Source organism: Macrotis lagotis, chromosome 7, assembly GCF_037893015.1.
Source record: "Macrotis lagotis isolate mMagLag1 chromosome 7, bilby.v1.9.chrom.fasta, whole genome shotgun sequence".
NCBI classification, from domain to species: Eukaryota; Metazoa; Chordata; class Mammalia; order Peramelemorphia; family Peramelidae; genus Macrotis; species Macrotis lagotis.
Genome location: NC_133664.1, coordinates 94346494 through 94364052, shown reverse-complemented (window position 1 = coordinate 94364052; position 17559 = coordinate 94346494). Strand labels below are relative to the sequence as shown.

The window sequence follows — 17559 nt, the reverse complement described above, 5'->3', positions numbered from 1 at the left end:
TATTGGCATTTTTACTGTTTTAGTTCAACCTGTCCACTTGTAGACTTTAACTACCCACTTGCCAGAATCATCTTAAAGTATCGTTATATAAATCTAATATTTGTCCTAGCAGGTTGATATCTGAAGAGTTGATAGAATTTATCTTATTATTGTAAGTAGTATTTGTCTTCCTGTCAATTTCCCAATTTTTGTTAATGACCTATAAAACGAGTTTACTTTGTAGATTTACCATTAATATCTTACACATGTCATTTCTTAACTCAGATTATTTTGTTTGTCTCACTTGGATTTTCTAAGTATACTGTTATCTACAATTAGGGATATTTAACTTTTCAGATGCTTTGAATCTTTTTGATTCTTTATCCTTTACTGTTAAAGCTAAGAGTTCTAAAACTACATAAAATATAATTAATGTTAGTGAATATCCCTGCTTCTCACCTGTTTCTAGTTTCTAAGATTTCTAGAAATCTTAATGTGTATAAATTTACCACTAGCCTTCATGTGTGACATTTTCAAAGTATATTTGTCATTCAATGAAGAAGCTAAGTAGTCAACCCTTTCCTATCTGTTAGGAAGAAATTTGAGGCTCAGCCTAGTTTAAGTGACTGTTCTCCAGTCACCTAGCACCTCACCTGGCTACCCCAGGGATTAGATCTCTCTACTTGTGAAATTTATAGCCTTCCAGTGCTAGCAAGGTTTTTTATTTCTTTTTCCTTCCCTCTCTCTCTCCCTCTTCTTTTCTCTCTGCCCTCTTCCCATCTCTCCCTCCCCCTCACTCTTCTCCCCCTCCTCTCTCCTTTTTCCTCCCTCAGATTCATTGGGAATAAATAAGTTGCCAGGTTTTTTTTTCTTTTTACCATTCTTGGGCTTTCTGTGCCCCTGCAGTGACCTCTTTGAAGTCTCTCCTTGTCTGGTAAGTGGATGTAGGTAGACTTAGGGATCTAGAGCCTTAAGAAGTTCACTAACATACAGAGGAACATAGGAGGACTTACCTTGAACTGATGCAGAGTCCATAGACAGAACTAGGAAAATCATATGTGTGTGTGTGTGTATGTATATATATATATATATATAAAAACCATATGACCAAAACAATATGAATGGAAAAAAGAACAAATTTGAAGTTGAATACTGCAAAAAAAAAAATAACTAAACTTGATTTCCAAAGAAGAGATTTAAGAAGATCCTCACTCCATTTAATGCAGTTTAATTTTATTTGCAGAGAATTTGGATATGGAGCATTGCATATAATGTCAGAATTGTTTCACTTTGTTGGTTACTTGCTGAACTGATTCCCCCCCCCCCCCCATCTCTTTTATTCTAGTCTGATATGGACTCCTTTGGCAGTGAAACCTTTGGACCTCTGTCAAAATAACATTTTTTAAGTGCAATAATAATAAAACAACTAGCACAAGGGGATTTATATCACTTTAAGGTTTGCAAAGTGCTTTTAGACATTTATGTAACTCATATCCTTTAATAACTCTGTGAGGTGGGTCTATTATTATCCCCATTTTACAAATAAGGAAACATAGAGATTTTAAAAATTGCCCAGTCACAGAGCTAGTTATATTTGAAGAAGGATTTCAGATTCTAAGTCCTGTACTATATTCATTTTGCATCCTAGAAATCAATTACATTGAAATATAGTTATCAAAATAGTTTTAAAACTAAGTTCACATGGGGCAGCTAGAGGGCACAGTGGATAGACCACCAGCCCTGGAGTCAGGAGTACCTGAGTTCAAATCCAGCTGCAGACACTTAATAATGACCTAGCTGTGTGGCCTTGGGCAAGCCACTTAACCCCATTGCCTTGCAATAATGATAATAATAATAATAACAATAATAATAATAATAATAATAAATCCACAGACTTTTGCTTAAGAATCCCAGCTTTGGGGGCAACTAGATGATGCAGTGGATAGACTTGGGTGTGGAGGACCATAATTCAAATGTGACCTCAGACACAAAGATAGTAGCTGAGTGACCTTGGGCAAGTTATTTAATCCCATTGCCCCCCCCCCCAAAAAAAACAAAAAAGAATCCCTGCTTTTTTATAAAGAATTGAGGGGATCAGGAGGGAGGAGAATATATCAGGAAATGTAGGTGATGTCAAAACAAAACAAAAAATACCAGTAGTGGAAGTACTTGGAAAGTATTTCCAAAAATGGTTCTTCTTCTATAACCCAAATACCTTCGTTATGGACTCATCTCTCTTAGTCCCTAGAAAGGTTAGTCCATGCCAATCAAGGAATGTACCTACCTGGGACTTTCAAGACTAGGCTTTTTGAGGCCTACAAAGAGTGGTTGCTTAGTTGCTTTCTTAGAGCTGATAGTTATAAAGGAGATCTGAGGCATAGGCATTCAAAGTCAATCACTCTCCTCATGTGCTTTTATTTTATGTATTCATAGTTTTCCCTATGCATGTTGTAGAATTTCCCTGTGAAAGATTGATGGATATGGAATCAAAAGTCTTGGTTTGCAATGTTTCTGCTTCTTATAATATTCCCATGTAACCTTGAAAAAGCCACTTAACTCTTGGTTCCAGATATTTAGGTTATAAACTCCTTGAGGGCAGAGATTGCATCTTTTTTATGTTTGTGTGCTCAGTGCCTGGCACTGAGGTTGGTTATGTTGTTGTTTTCTTAGTAGATATTTTTACAGGGGCGGCTAGGTGTCTTAGTGGATAAAGCACCGGCCTTGGAGTCAGGAGTACCTGGGTTCAAATCTGGTCTCAGACACTTTAATAATTACCTAGTTGTGTGGCCTTGGGCAAGCCATTTAACCCCATTTGCCTTGCAAAAACCTAAAATAGATAGATAGATAGATAGATAGATAGATAGATAGATACTTTTACAATCCAACTTGATTCTTGGCTAAAACTGAAGTGAATTTCACATGTATAATCAATATGTGGCTTGCCTTCTGAGGGGGTAGGAAAAGGATAGGAGAAAGAGAATTTGGAAATTTAAGCTTCCACTTTTAAATTTAAATTTTAAAAAAATTCAAAATTAAAATTTTGAAAAATGCATGTTAAAAATGTTTTAAATGTATTTGAGAAGTGATGGAAAATAAAAACATAAATAAATACATGTTAGTTAATTGGCCTCAGGGTCTTTCTTCATCTATAAAATGAGGAGTTGAACTCCATGATCTCAAAGATCTGATCCAGATCTTAACCCTATGATACTGAACTAAATAAGTTTTCTAACTTTGTGCAGGGGACCACCCAGGTCTATTTCCTCATAGACTGAGGTTTCTTTTTTCTTTTTTTTTCTTAATATTTTTATTTATTTTTCTAACAAAAAGTAACAGTAGTATGCATTTTGCAAGGTTTTGAGTTTTACATTTTTCTCCCTCTCTCCCTTCTCCCCCACCTCCCCCCAAGAAAACAATTTAATATAGGCTCTTCATGTGCAATTATGCTAGACATAGATCCATATTAATCATGTTGTGCTGAGGAGGTTTCTTAGAAGGGAGTTGGGTATAAAGGAGGAAACTGGTCCTGGTTTAGGAGTTGGCATGGTAGAGGCAGACCCAAGGGGCAGAGAAAACTTGTTTGACTGGAGTGTAGGAAAGGAAAGGAAGAGGTGTGGGTGGTAGGGGTGGGGGGGAGATTCGGGATTGTCTCAGGAAACATCAGATGATCTGCCTAGTCCCAGATAGCCCTCACTCTCAGGAGTTACATCTCTTTTGGAACAGTCCCAAGTTTCTTTACCATATTAGGGAATGGCCCACCTTCTGAACTATTCTCTGCCTTTACTAGTCTTTAGTCTCTGGCTGAAGTTCTGGGCATTTCACCTTATTAAGAAGGAACCCATAGTAAAAGGTGATCTCATCAGGTTTTGGGATAAAGTTTTCTGCTAGAACTAATTTCTCCAGTTAAGGACTTGACTTGGCTAACTCTTCCCTCTGAAGATGGAGGAGATTCTCTCATCGAAGAGGTTCAGAGATTCTTGGGGTTCCCTTCCTTCACCAAGGCCTAGGTTGATTTGTAGCCATCTATCTATCTGATTTTTCCTCTCAACTTTGGGGTTCTTATGGAGGAATGATGGCCCATTTTCCAAGGAAGGAACAACCAAGGCCCCAGATCCTCCCCAGTGTTTGGCTCCCTGGCATGACTGTCCCATCAGATTGCTCATTCTCCTCAGATTTTCAGTCACCTGGGAGGAAGTGCTTAGACCCAAGCATTGTTTTTCCTAGGAAAGTGTTCCTGTAGGTTTTTGTAACTACATTTCCTTCCTTTTGCCTCCAAATCTGTGAGACTTGTTGAATAAATCTCTGAACCACGAGTCCAGAACTCCTTGGTTTTCTTCCTGATGAACTGATCCTGGGAAGAAAGTTCTTTTTTTAGTGCTGTGATCTACCTACCTATTAGGTTCCCAAGGACCAGGAGTAAGGAGTGGCCCTCAACACTAGATTGGCAGAGTTGTGAAGGCACCACAGGTAATTCCTGTTGGGGCCATGGGGATCCAGGCCAGGTTTTCTGCCTTCCCTCTGGTCTCTTTCCGAGCACCTAGGATGGAGAGGCCCCTCCCTCTTCTGGCTCTTCCCCCTCCCACCCCACTCCCCCCAAAGCCGACCCCCGCAGGAATGTACCACTTTATCATGTTCTTTAGCTCCAAAACAGGACCATGGAATTCTTTGACTTGAAAGAGAGCCCCAGAGCAAGATTAGACTAGGAGAAATAACACCAGGATTAATTTAAGCCATTTGAAATTAATGAATTAAAAGTTCTCTTTTCCCTCTGCTCTTAACTCGGTTGACTTATCCAGTCAATACATTGGAAGGGACCCTCCTTACCCTTACACAACCAAGAGCCACCCCAATTCCATTTGAAGATGATAGGGGAGCCTGCTGTCTCCAGGGATAGCTCATTCCAATTTGGAATAACTCTTAATTGCTAGGAGATGTTTCTTAATATCAAGCCTAAACTTGTCCTTTTGTAGCTTCCACCAGTTGTTTCTAGTTCTGCTCTCTTGGCAGAAGTAGAAGTCTAATCCCCTCTTCTTCAGAATGGCCCTTCAAGAACTTAAAAATAGCATCACCTCCCCCAGTCTGCTTTTCTTCAGGCTAAACCTCATCCCCAATCCTTTAACCAAGTCTCTTATGAAACAAATTTAAGCTCCTGATGGTGGTGTTTAAACTGGGATTTAAAAGAAATAAAGTTGTTTTTGTTCCTGTTGATGTTTGGAGCAATTTTCAATTGACTCATGAGCCTAGTGTTTAAAATTCAGGGCCAAACAAATCAAACATTCTGTCCTCTCCTTGCCCCCTTTCCCATGTGAACGGTGTGATTTACCGAGATTGAAATGAGGTCCCACCCCCTGACCACGATGGTTTGAATGAGTTGGACATTAGCAGACACACCTCTGGCTGGGAGAAACAAGTGGCTTCAGGGTCTTGGAAGTTAGTCATTAGCTTAGAAAGGTAGAGTCCTGGCCCAGAGGTTATCTGTTGTGTCCACAGCAGGAGGGAGAACACCCCCTAATAAGCGGGCCCAACAGATGAGTTATCTCCCATGCTTTAGAGTTTCCAGAGAAGCAGAAAGTTGTCTCAGGAAACATCGGATGATCTGCCTAGTCCCTGATAGCCCTCGCTCTCAGGGAACTCTTTGAAGTAGCCCCTGGAAGCCCCTCTTGGCCTGCTAGGTCCTGCTTGGGTGGAGGTAGGGAGCGCGCTGGCCCTTCTCCATCGAACACCCGAGCCAACCTTGTTGCCCCGGCCCCCGGCTCCCAGTCTCTTACGCCCTCTGGGTGGCTGGTGCTCCGCGCCCGCCGGGCCGCCTCCAGTCCCAGGTGCTCCAGGCCGGGCTTGCCAGCTCTCCCCGCCCAGCCTGGGCTCCCGGGGCTCTCCAGGTCCGGGCTTGCCGGCCCAGCCCCGGCTCTCAGGTGCCGCATCGGAGGGAGGGAGGGAGGCCCGGGCTCAGCGGCGCCCCCCAGCCCCGGCGGCAGCGGCCCTCCCTCCCCGCCCCCCCACCATGGACCCGGGCCACCCTGCCCCCTGAGCATGGAGCAGTGGCCCCGGGGTGACGGCTGCGGCGGGGAGCGGCCCCGGGGCGCCTGCGGCCGCGCCCTCAGCGTCTCGGACTCGCTGGACCTGCGGGGCGCCCCCGGCGGCTGGGCCGTGCAGGCGGCCCTGTGCGCGGCCCGGGAGCAGCCCCCGCGGCCCCAGAGCTGCTGCGCGCCCGGCCCCGCTCCTGCGCGCGGCCTCCTGCTGAGCCTGCTGCGCCCGCGCCGCCCCCGGAGCCCGCCGGGCCCGGAGCCGGCCCCCAGCCCCGAGCCGCCGCGGAGGAGCCGGGCCCCCGGGGACCCCCGGCCCCGGCCCACCAGCATGACGTTCCTGGAGGTGAACCGCCTGGAGCCGGCGGGCCCCGAGGGCGGCGGCCTGGGCCGGGCCGGCAGCTCGGGCTTCCTGCGCGGGGGCTCGCTCTGGAGCAGCCAGCGCTGGCAGGTCTTTCGGGGCAGCAGCGCGCGGGGCGCCGAGGCCCCCCGAAAGGGCTTCTCGGCCCTGAGGAAGAGCTTCAGCTTCCGGCTGCGGCGGGGCCAGGAGATCCGGCGCTCCGAGTCCGGCCTGCTGCCCCGGGCCCGGGTCCGCACCAAGAGCGACGGCGACGCCAGCTCCCTGCACGCCTTCCCCAGCCGCCGGGACCTGCTGTACCCCGAGGGCCGGCCGCTGGGCCCGGACTGCCCCCGGACCAGCGCCGGGGCCAGCCTCTGGAAGCTCCTCACCAGCCGCTTCCGACGGAGGGAGCCCGGGCCCTCGGCCGCGGGGCTACCCCGAGAGCCCCTGTGGAGCCGGAGGGCCGCCGCGGCCCCGGTGCTCCTGGGCGTCCAGAGTGCCCCAAGGGCGCCGGGTAAGGGGGCGCGGCCCCTTCCTTGGGGCCTGTTTTCAAGGGTGGTGACGGCTCTCCGGCCTCGGTTTCCCTGTCTGTAAAATGAGGTCAGACCGGATGAGCCCCGAGAGCCTTCTGGGTCAAGGTGGGGAGGTGTAGCACTGGAGCCTGGTTGGGTTTTCATGCCCACGCCGGATCCTCAGGTGGCACGGGCTGGAGCATCCAGGGGGAAGGGAGGGAGACCCGCCACCCCTTCGAGGGCAGGAGGCCTTGTCTCTGACTCTCCAAATCCTAATACAATCTTCTTTACCCCTGTGGAATTGAGAGGTCGTCACCGAGGGTGAGGCAGTGGACATCGGAGGACAGTTCTGGGCTGGGGGGAAACACTCATGAAATGGAAGCCGCTTGATTTTGGGGAGCTTCTAGGCCTTATTCCTAGAGGGAAGCACCCTTCTTTATTCTCTAGGGAAAGCACACCAGAAACAGGTCAGGAACTAGCGTCTCAGGAGAAAATGACTCTAGGGAAGTCTCAAGGCGTGTTAGGGAAACCAGGCATACTCCCCCATTACCCATCTATCTGGAAGGAACTCACAGAGATTTGGGGTCACTGGCTGACCAGGACCAACAGTCTTAGAAGGGACTTTTGAGTCCCTAAAGAAAGATCTCTTTTCTTTCTCCCCTGCCCCTTTTTCTTTGCCCTGGTGTTAGAGGTGTGTCCCAAGCAAGAAACCTAATCAGGAGTTCCAGTTGCTGTCAAGTATGGGTTGGGAAGTAAAGGGAGGTTGGAAGGGGGGAGGAGCAGGATCTGGAGAGAGAAAAAAAAGAGAGAGCTCCTCATCTCCCTGGAAGAGCTTGGGGTGGAGAGTGGGGCTGGGCATCCGAGGCTCCATGTGGTCTGCCCCTTCCTAGGGAAGGCCAGGGAGGAGCCCTTCCCCACTCTTTACCTCTGCTCAGGAATGTGGTGGGTGGCCCCACCCTCCTCTGGGTGAGTTGTTTCTACTCGCTGTGGGAGGCTTGCTTCCACTTCTGGGTCCTGCCAAGTACTAGTTCTGCCTTGAATCTGGTCTTGAGACCTGCTGTGGAAATTTTGGGGCCAGCCCCCAGTGTCTTGGGGGTGAGAGAAGGTGAAGGAGACATAGAAAGCTAAAGCATGAACAACCATGAGCAAACTTCACAGAGCTTGACTCTGTTCCCAAAGATGCCCAGTTCCCTGACAGAGGCTCAGGAGCTTAAGATGTTCATGATAAACAATGGATGGAGTTAAAAAGGGACCAGAGTAACAAATGGAAAAGGGGGGAATTATACAGGCTGCCCCATCTCTAATAGTTCTGTTGTCTTCTTTACCCCACAGACTCATTCGTCAATAGCCAAGAATGGACCCTGAGCCGATCAGTCCCCGAGCTTAAAGTGGTAAGTGCAGGAAGACAGGAGGGAGGCCAGAGAATCAGGGTGCTTGTCCTCTGAGCTAGGAAAAGATCATTGTCTCTGAGGACTACAAGGTCTATGGCCTGGGTCTCCTTATTCCCAATACCATCTCTTCCTTACCCATTTCTTATCTTCTAGTTATGTCTCTCCCTGTAGAGATGATCTGATTCCCTACGCCCTAGCTCTTCTCCTTTCCCTTTCCTTTCTTTTCTCTAAGCTTATCAGTTTCTCCCTCCTATCTTGCTTTTGGTCTCCCTTCCCTCCTCTCCACTCTCCCCACTTTGACCCCTACTCCTTCTCTCTTGCTTGCTGTCCTTCTTTCTCCATCTTCTTTAGAGAGGCAGCTTTTTTTCCCTTCTTCTCTCCTAGAGGAGTTGGGCTGCCAAGTGGAAGGAGCCTGGAATCAGGAAGACCCAAGTTCACTATCAGCCTTAGACACTTAACAACAGTGTGGCCCTGGGCAAGTTATTGCTTGGAGGAATGAATAGAGGGATGGATGGATGGATGGATGGATGGATGGATGGATGGATGGATGGGGGGGATGGAGGGATGGATGGATTTCTGGGTGGATGATAGATGATAGATCTAGATATCTACCTCAGTTTCCTCAATTGTAAAGTAGAGATAATAAAAGCTCCTACCTCTCAGGGTTGTTGTGAGAATAAGATGAGATAGTATTTGGAGAATGCTTCACACTTTGACTGTGCCTGCATTTAGTTGACTTTTAATAAAAGTTTGTTCCTTTGTTTCCTCTAATATTTCTATTCACCCTAATAAGTGCTAATGTTTATATAACATTCTCAATGTGCAGACACTGGGCTTATCTTACTTGATCCTCAGTAATCCTGGGAGGTAGGGGCTATTATGATTCCCAATTTACATTTGAAGAAATTGAGGCAAATAGAGGTGATGTGACTTGCTCAGGGTCACCTAAGCTAATAAGTGTCTAAGGCTACAGATGAACTAAGATCTTCCTGACTCCAGACCCAGGGACTCTATCCACTACACCCTATCTCTTTCTCTCTGATACACATATTAATCCTAATACTCTTTATGCCTTTCTTGTTCTTTATCTTTTCCTCCCCTTTCTCCCTTCTCCACCCTTTCACACTTTCACATACCTCTTGCCTCATTCTCTCTGCCCCCTTGTCTCACTCCCTTGCCTCTCCCTCAGGGCATTGTGGGGAACCTGTCTAGCGGGAAGTCAGCTCTGGTGCATCGATATTTGACTGGGACCTATGTCCAGGAGGAGTCCCCAGAGGGTGAGTCTTCTGTGTCTTGAATGACCCCAAGAATGCCTTTGTTATTGCCCCTTTCGGTTCCCTCCAGATGGGGCTTTGGTGCCCCTTCCTTCCCCTTCCAATCCCCTCTCCAGTTTCTTTCTTTATGAGGTCCTAATTATGTTTTCTGTTCCCAGGGGGCAGATTTAAGAAGGAGATAGTAGTGGATGGTCAGAGTTACTTGCTGCTGATAAGAGATGAAGGAGGCCCCCCTGAACTCCAGGTAATTGATTGCCCTCACCTACCATACATACATCCACAAACCCTCTCTCTCTTTCACTCTTCCCTTCTTCTCCCCACCACCCTTCCCCTCTTTAATCTCCTCTTCTTTTCATTCTTGTTTCTTCAGGCTTTCAATTAGAGATAGAAATTCTAGAGGCAAGAGGATTGTAATGGTTGTTTTATTGATGTTTTTTACATCACAGCCATTTCTGATATATCTTCACCCCAACCTCCTTTCCCACCAAGAAAACCAGTTGAGCAAAAAGAGCAGACAGTGATAATTAGAGATTTTTCTGTTTGATGCTCAAAGTTCTTTATAACCTAGGCCCCTCCTATCAGTATGGTCTTATAACCCTTCCCCATGTACTCTGCAATTCATGATACTGGTCTTCTGACTGTTCCAAAGAAAAGACACCCTCTCTCTTGTCTCTGGGCATTTCTCAGACTGTTCACCTGGTCTGGAAATTCTCCCTCCTCATCTCTGCCTACTGCCTTCCCTGGCTTCCTTCAAGGTTCAACTAAAATCTCACCTTTCACAGGAAACCTATGCCAATCCCTCTTTTTTTTTTTAGTTTTTTTTTTTAATTTTATTTAATTTTATTTTTTTTGCCAATCCCTCTTGATTCCAGCATCTTCTTTCTTTTAATTATTCCTATTTTTCATGCCAATAGCTTTTTTGTACATTTTTGTTTGCTTGTTTAATTGTGAGCTCCTTGAGAGCAGGGAATGTAGTTTGCCATTTTTTTGTATCTCCTGGTTGGCACATGGGAATCACTTAATATTTATTGATACTGATCCTGCCTGGTAACAGCATGTAAAATCCATATCTGTCCCACATCTTCCTTCCAAAAGGAGGGAAGCCTTTCTCATATGATATTTGTACTTTCACATATATGGCCAATACCTTCTCAAGGAAGCAGGGCCCTTCATAGCCACCTTGTACAACTGAGGCTCAGAAGATGCCTTGTGTCTTATCCAAGGAGATTTGGGTCTCCTGACTTCAGTTCCAGGATTCCATGGTCCCCTCTAAGGAGGGTGAGCCCTAGAAAAGACAAACCACCCTGGCCTGGGAAGCTTTTCAGCCTTTGGACATTGGGGTGATGCGACTTGTTCTTCCCCACTGCAGTTTGCTGCCTGGGTGGATGCTGTGGTGTTTGTGTTCAGCCTGGAGGACGAGATCAGCTTCCAGACGGTGTACAACTATTTCCTTCGACTCTGCAGCTACCGTAGTGCCAGCGAGGTGCCCATGGTCCTGGTGGGCACTCAGGGTGAGGCTGGGGAGGCTGGGCTAGGGAAGCAAATCCAGAGAAGTCTCCTCAAGATTTGATGGAGACAGTGGGTCCATGGAAGGGAAGGGTGCATTTATCCCAGGGCAGGAATAATGGAAATGAGCCCAGGAAAACTCATCTTCTGAATAGAACTAAATGTGGTTTCCTGGCAATAATATCTTAATTCTGCCACCCTATACTTGTACTGAACTTGCCTTGGGCCCCATAAAATCTGCCCTGCCCAAGATACCCATCCCACAACTAAAATCTCTTTTTCCTCATTACTTGTCCTCCTCCCTCCCTCATATACTTGTTTTCCCCAGATGACACAAATTCAGAGAGTTTTGGAGCAAGAAAAGATTTTAAAGCACTAGATCACAGAAAGGGTTGCTTTTGGCACAAGAGTCCAAATCTCTGGACTCCTTTTCATGCCTTTCTTTTTGAAATTAATAAATCATTTTCCAGTGACTCTTCTACCTATCCACTCTTAACATGCCAACAGAATCTTAAAACAGTAGTCTATATAAATAAACCACACTAACACTTTTGCCATAATTGACAGCATATATCCTGTCCTCCTCTGTAAGTTTACCACCTCGCCTGGAGAAATGGGATGCATGATCTCCACCAGCAGCCCCCTGAGATACCTCTGTCCAACCCTCCCTATCAGAATGCCCTTCCTTCCCAGATGTATGTCAGCTCCTCACCAAGTTTGCCTCTTTTTCTTCCTCTCCTCAACCCTGCCCATCAGACGCTATCAGTGCTGCCAACCCCCGGGTGATTGATGACAGCCGGGCCCGCAAGCTTTCCACGGACCTGAAGCGTTGCACCTACTATGAAACATGCGCGACCTACGGTCTCAATGTGGAGCGTGTCTTCCAGGATGGTAACGCTGGGTGTGGGGTTGGGCTTGAGAGCTAGAGAGAAGCATCTTCTCTTCCCTCCAACGAGGGGTGCAGGAAGGCTTTCCTGGTGGGTTGCTGCGGTTGGGTGTTCTTGGGGAGGTTTTAAGGTGGGTTTTCCCCTTTCTCCCAGAGGAGGTAACTTGACTGTGCTGTCCTCTGCAGTGGCACAGAAGGTGGTGGCCTTGCGGAAGAAGCAACAGCTAGCCATTGGCCCCTGCAAGTCACTACCCAACTCACCCAGTCACTCGGCCGTGTCTGCTGCCTCCATTCCAGCTGTGCACATCAACCAGGTGTGGCCCCTGGCCTTTTGACCAGCCGTCCCTCCCCATTCCATACTCCGCTTTATCCTAGTGACACCCACCTGCCAGGCTTGCCTCTGTCTGCTGCCCTGCCAAGATGTACTCTGCTCCCACCTGCCCCCAAGCATGATTTTTGGAGAATCATTTGCAAGGCTAGAATTTTGTTTGGCATCTACAGTTTGCTGTGCCCCTCTGCCACTTGTGCTATCTCATTTAACCCCCCCCAAAGTATCCCCGGCTCCTTCCTCTCTCCAGCATTTAGACCTAGATCACTATGCTGTGAGAACACAAACATCTGGTGGAACCAGCACACTATGAAACTATTTCCCTTAAAACTATTTTTCCTATTGGGGAGAAAAGCATCTGGTAACCTTACTCACTCAAAGGCTTTAGGGATTTAACATCTAATTCTTCTCAGAAGTCTTTGGATGTTAAAAGGAAAAAAAGAGCAGTGCTTAACACAGAAGAATGAATGGCTAATGGTGGAATCATTGGCTGAGATACAATTGAACCCCTCAAACCATAAGTCACACTCCTTAAACTTTTGCCTATTTTCCTCTATTATTTTTTAAAATGTATTTTTATTCTAAGTATTTCCCAATCACATGTGAATTTTTCAAGTAATTTTTTTTTTAAATTTTGAGTTCCAGATTCTGTTTTCTATTTTTTTTCCCAGGTTTTTTTTTTTGGCAAGGCAATGGGGTTAAGTGACTTGCCCAAGGTCACACAGCTAGGTAATCATTAAGTGTCTGAGACCAGATTTGAACTCAGGCTTGGCACTCTATTCACTGTGCCACCTAGCTGCCCCTGCTTTCTATTTTTGACCCAATTTTTTTTCCTTAGCCTGTGAAACATGGATCAGTATGACTTATCATGACTATATTTCCTCATCCCAAGCCTCTCCCCACCTCTGCCCCTATTTTTGCCTCTTTCTGTACCAATGAACAGAAGTGATTTGGGGAGGGTTTGGGTCACGCAGTTCATTTAAGTGTTCCAGGGTGCAAGCCACCTTTGGGGGCAGTTCCTTTGGGTCCTACCTGTTGGTGCCCTGAAAGTCTTATGTGACTTTGAAATGATATAACTTAGGAGCCTGAGAGGGAAAGGCCATCTTTTTCTTGGAAAAGGTGGAAATTATCCTGCAGTTTTCCCTGCATGGGTAGGAGGAAAAAGAGCAAGAGTTTCTCATGTTAGAGAATTTCTTCTCAGTCTCAGAGTAGTTTCCAACAATTAGAGAAAAACTTAGAGAACATGCAACCCAGTCTTGCAGGTGACATTTTTTACCACAAGATCTGGTAGTAAAGATGCCAGTTTAGCCTGCATCACTCTCTGTAAAATCTGTTGGAATAGAGGAAGTATTCAGGTCAACAAAAATGGTCTATTCAGCTAATGAGAACCAAAATATGCAGCCTGTTCTCCTTCATCACTCTAATGTATGTCTCCTGTTGGTTACCTTATGATCCTTTCTATTTTTTTTAATTTTTTTACACATTTCAGTCATTTCCCAAGACAACCCTCCAGATGTATAGTTAAGCAAAACATTGTTGGTATTTAATAGAATATTCTGCTTTCTGAATCTGGGTTTCATTCCCTCTGCCAGGAAGAGAGAAGGTGTATAGCATCATCATCATCATTATCAGTCTTCTACTCTAGAACCAAGATTAGTTATTGCATTGAACTGAATTTGAATGTCTTTTAGTGTTTTTTTTCCCCTCCCTTTTATTTATTGTGGTCATTATGCAGATTGTTCTTTGGTTCTTATTTTACCTTCAGCAGGTCAAGGCAGGTATTCTCATTTTTTTCCAAAATTTTCATTCATCTTTGTTATTTCTTATGGCACAGTATTCCATTATTTTCCTATCCTCCAATTTGTTCAGACATTACCCAACCAGTGGGCGCCTACTTTGTCCCCCCCCCCAAAAAAAAATGCATCTATAAATATTTTGGTATTTCCTTCTGTCTTTCCTCCTCTCACTTACCCTGGGGTAAAAAATAGCCAGGAGTGGAATTGCTGGGTCAAAAAAAATATGATTACTAGTGACTTCTCCAGTTGTTTTCCAGAATAAGTGTATCAGTTTCCAGCTCCATCAATAGTATGTTAATATGTCTGTCTTCATTGATTTATTTTTCATCTGAACTATGATTTCATCAGTGCTTTTTACTTGTGCAGATTTATATTCTAAAGAATTACCTTGGATACTGAGAAGTTTGGTGACTTGCCCCTGTCACAAGACCAGTAAATTTTGGGGCAGCACTTGAACTCAAGTCTTCTGGATTCTAAGGCCAGCTACCTGTCTAGTATGCTTTGCTGCCTCTTCATTGACTTTTCTTAACCTTTTATCCTCTTGGTCAATTGGCCGGGTGTGAGACAAAACCTGAGTTATTTTGATACATTTTTTTCTTATTAGTGATTTAGAGCATTTTTTATATGGTTCTAGGATCATCTTCTTTTCTTCTCCTGAAAACTGTTCATCTCCCTTGACCTTTGACATCTGTTGGGGAAGCCATTCTATTTCCATCCTGTATCCTTTTGTGCTTTCCCATCCATCCAGTCCCTTTCATGCATGTAAGACTCAGATGAGAAGCCTCACGCTTCTCTGTTCCCCTTCCAATCTAGCCCTTGACTCTCCCAGACCACAGTATTTCTTTCTCAACCTATTACTATCATGCATATCCCCTAGAGAAGCCCCTTTCCATTCACCACTCACTTCTCTCTGGCTGTCCTCATTCAATTTGGGAGAGGGACAGTGAACATCTCCAAGAGGTTTCAGTCTCATGCACACATCACAGACACATACACGGTGTATGCGCGTGGCACACACACACACACACACACACACACACACACACACACACACAGACAAACAACCATCTAGTTGAGGGGGAAGAGACAACAGGATTCGGCCTCTATATCCTTTTGCTCCAGCTTAAATTCTCTTCTGGAGCCTCTCTTTGAGTATTGGTGCAGATGACCAGAAAAGGGTCAGCTTTGAACAAACAGTCCTACTCTAATAGGAGACTCTGGAACATTGGGGATGAGTCTTCTGGGGCTGGTTTTCTACCTCTTCCATCAACTCTTACCTTTAATCCCTCACTTTGGGAACATTCTGTCCTCTCCACAGCCTAGTGTGATCATAGGAACACAGGCTTGGAGGTCAACTTATTGAGCTCTTCTCACTTTACAGATGAGGAAACTGAGTCCATAGAGAGCTTCAGAGACTTGCAGAGCGTCTTATAAATAGTGTCAGTTGAGATTCAAATCCAGACCTTCTGATTGTAAATCTCCATGCTCTGGGTGGGAAGCTAGTATAGTCTGAAGGTCAGTTTTCCTTCCCCTTTATCTCCCCCACTCCAGTCCCAGTACCCATCTTATTTCCCTAGAGATCCCTGTGTCCCTCTCCGAAGCCCCCCTCACCAGCACTCTCTGTCCTCAGGCCACGAATGGCGGCAGCAGCGCCTTCAGCGACTACTCATCCTCCGTCCCCTCCACCCCCAGCATCAGCCAGCGGGAGCTGCGCATCGAGACCATCGCTGCCTCCTCCACCCCCACACCCATCCGCAAGCAGTCCAAGCGACGATCCAACATCTTCACGGTATGTGGCCCTGCCTCTCCCTTCCCCCACCCTCTCCCAGAGTCCACTCTCTGACCAGGCCAGGCTGAACCCAGGAGAAGGGAGATGGTCAGGAGCCGGGAGAGGATGACCTGAGGCAGGAGGCCGAGCTCCTCACCTGAGGAGAGTTCTTCCACCTACTTAGAGACAGATAGACACACACACACACACAAATACACACACACATTTTGCAAGGACCTTTCCAGGCTACAGACTTTACTCACCTCCCTAGCAGTTATCACAGACACAAAAGATCCTCATCTCTTCTTCCCTTTCCCCATCTACACACATGCAGCTCTCTCATCTCTTTTTCACCTTAAAACCTCCCCTTTCCTCCCATAATAAAGACTTAGATGGAACTGGAAGGGATCTGAGAGACCAAGAATATTTACTTTACAGTTGGAGAAACTGAGGCAGAGAGCAATAAACATGACTTGCTTATAAGCTAGGAGTTAGAACCTAGGGTTCCCAGGGCTAACCCAGAGCTTTTTTTCTTCTTCCATAATTTTATTCACTTATTTATTTATTTATTTATTTTGGGTTTTGGGAGGTAGTGAGACTAAGTGACTTGCTCAAGGTCAGCTGAGGATGATTTGAACTCAGGTCCTCTTTGACTCCAGGGCCAGTGCTCTATCCACTATACCACCTAGCTGCCCCTTTTTTATTCTTCCATATAATATAACTTTTCTTTTTATTTATTTATTTGACTTTTGTGAGGCAATGGGGTTAAGTGACTTACCCATAGTCACACAGCTAGGTAACTATTAAGTGTCTGAAAACAATTTGAACTCAGGTCCTCCTGACTCCAGGGTCAGTGCTGTGTCCGCTTTGCCACCCAGGCTGCCTTTTTTTATTCTTTCAACGACACCATGCTACATTAGATGGAATTAACGTACACTGTCTTCCCCATCCTTTTGATTGGTTTACTTGAAAATTATTTTTTAGTACTTAGGGCTCCTGACTCTCCCACACCCACTCCCTCACAAACTCACCCCTCCTCTCACTCACAACATATATAGATGTACGCAGACGCGGAGGTCCTGCTGCCATCTCCATTTACAGACACTGGTTCCCTGCAGTCTTGTGCTGAACCCCTGGCTCTTCCCTCCATTCTTCCCCATCCCCATTGCCAGTTCCTGGCCCCAAGGCCATGCCCTCTGGCTCGCACCCTGGGCCATCGCTGGGGTCACAGCTCCAAAGACTGTGAGCTTGCCATATGGATTTGGGGAGGGGAGGGGAGGGAACATCACGGCTACCAAGCAAGCTGCCCTTCTGCGTCATTCTGCGTCTCTTCCTGAATCCTAGAGTTTTGACCCCCAGCCTGGCCCTGTGTCCAGCCAGCCAGGCCTGGTTCCACCAGGCTCTCAGAAACCTTGCCCAGGGCCAGGGTTTCCAAAGGCCTGATCCTTCATCTAGTCCCCCACCCTCCTTCTTTTCCTCCAGACTTCCTGCTGCTCTCCAGCTTGTCCCTGCGGTGTGCCCCTGACCCCCACCCCCCGCCGCTTCCCCTCCTGCTCTGCTAAGTGGTCTTCTTCCCGCTGATAGCTCTCGCTTACCCTGTCCTTGACCCGGCTAAACGCTCTACCTCTCCCACCCCTTTTTTTCCTACTTGTAAATAAACAGCCCCAGTGGTTGCCTGCTCCTGTGCCCCCTTGCCCTGCTGCTACTGCCGCTGCTGCCGCTGCCGCTGCCGCTACTGCCACCAGTGTCGTAAATA

The 17559-nt window shown here is 46.5% G+C and overlaps 1 protein-coding gene across 5 annotated transcripts in view; it reads left to right on the top strand.

The window, feature by feature from the left end:
* Positions 1 to 17559, top strand: part of AGAP3 (ArfGAP with GTPase domain, ankyrin repeat and PH domain 3) — an 81199-nt gene that overhangs the window by 35682 nt on the left and 27958 nt on the right. For 3 of the 5 annotated variants that reach the window (XM_074193348.1, XM_074193349.1, XM_074193352.1), the window contains exons 2-8: positions 8187 to 8245; positions 9435 to 9522; positions 9678 to 9763; positions 10889 to 11030; positions 11782 to 11916; positions 12098 to 12225; positions 15666 to 15824. In XM_074193348.1, the coding sequence (XP_074049449.1) occupies positions 8187 to 8245; positions 9435 to 9522; positions 9678 to 9763; positions 10889 to 11030; positions 11782 to 11916; positions 12098 to 12225; positions 15666 to 15824 (797 nt within the window). Of the gene's footprint in view, positions 1 to 5979; positions 6857 to 7718; positions 7729 to 8186; positions 8246 to 9434; positions 9523 to 9677; positions 9764 to 10888; positions 11031 to 11781; positions 11917 to 12097; positions 12226 to 15665; positions 15825 to 17559 lie in introns of those variants that run through there. The other 2 variants (XM_074193351.1, XM_074193350.1) reach the window with 2 other exon arrangements.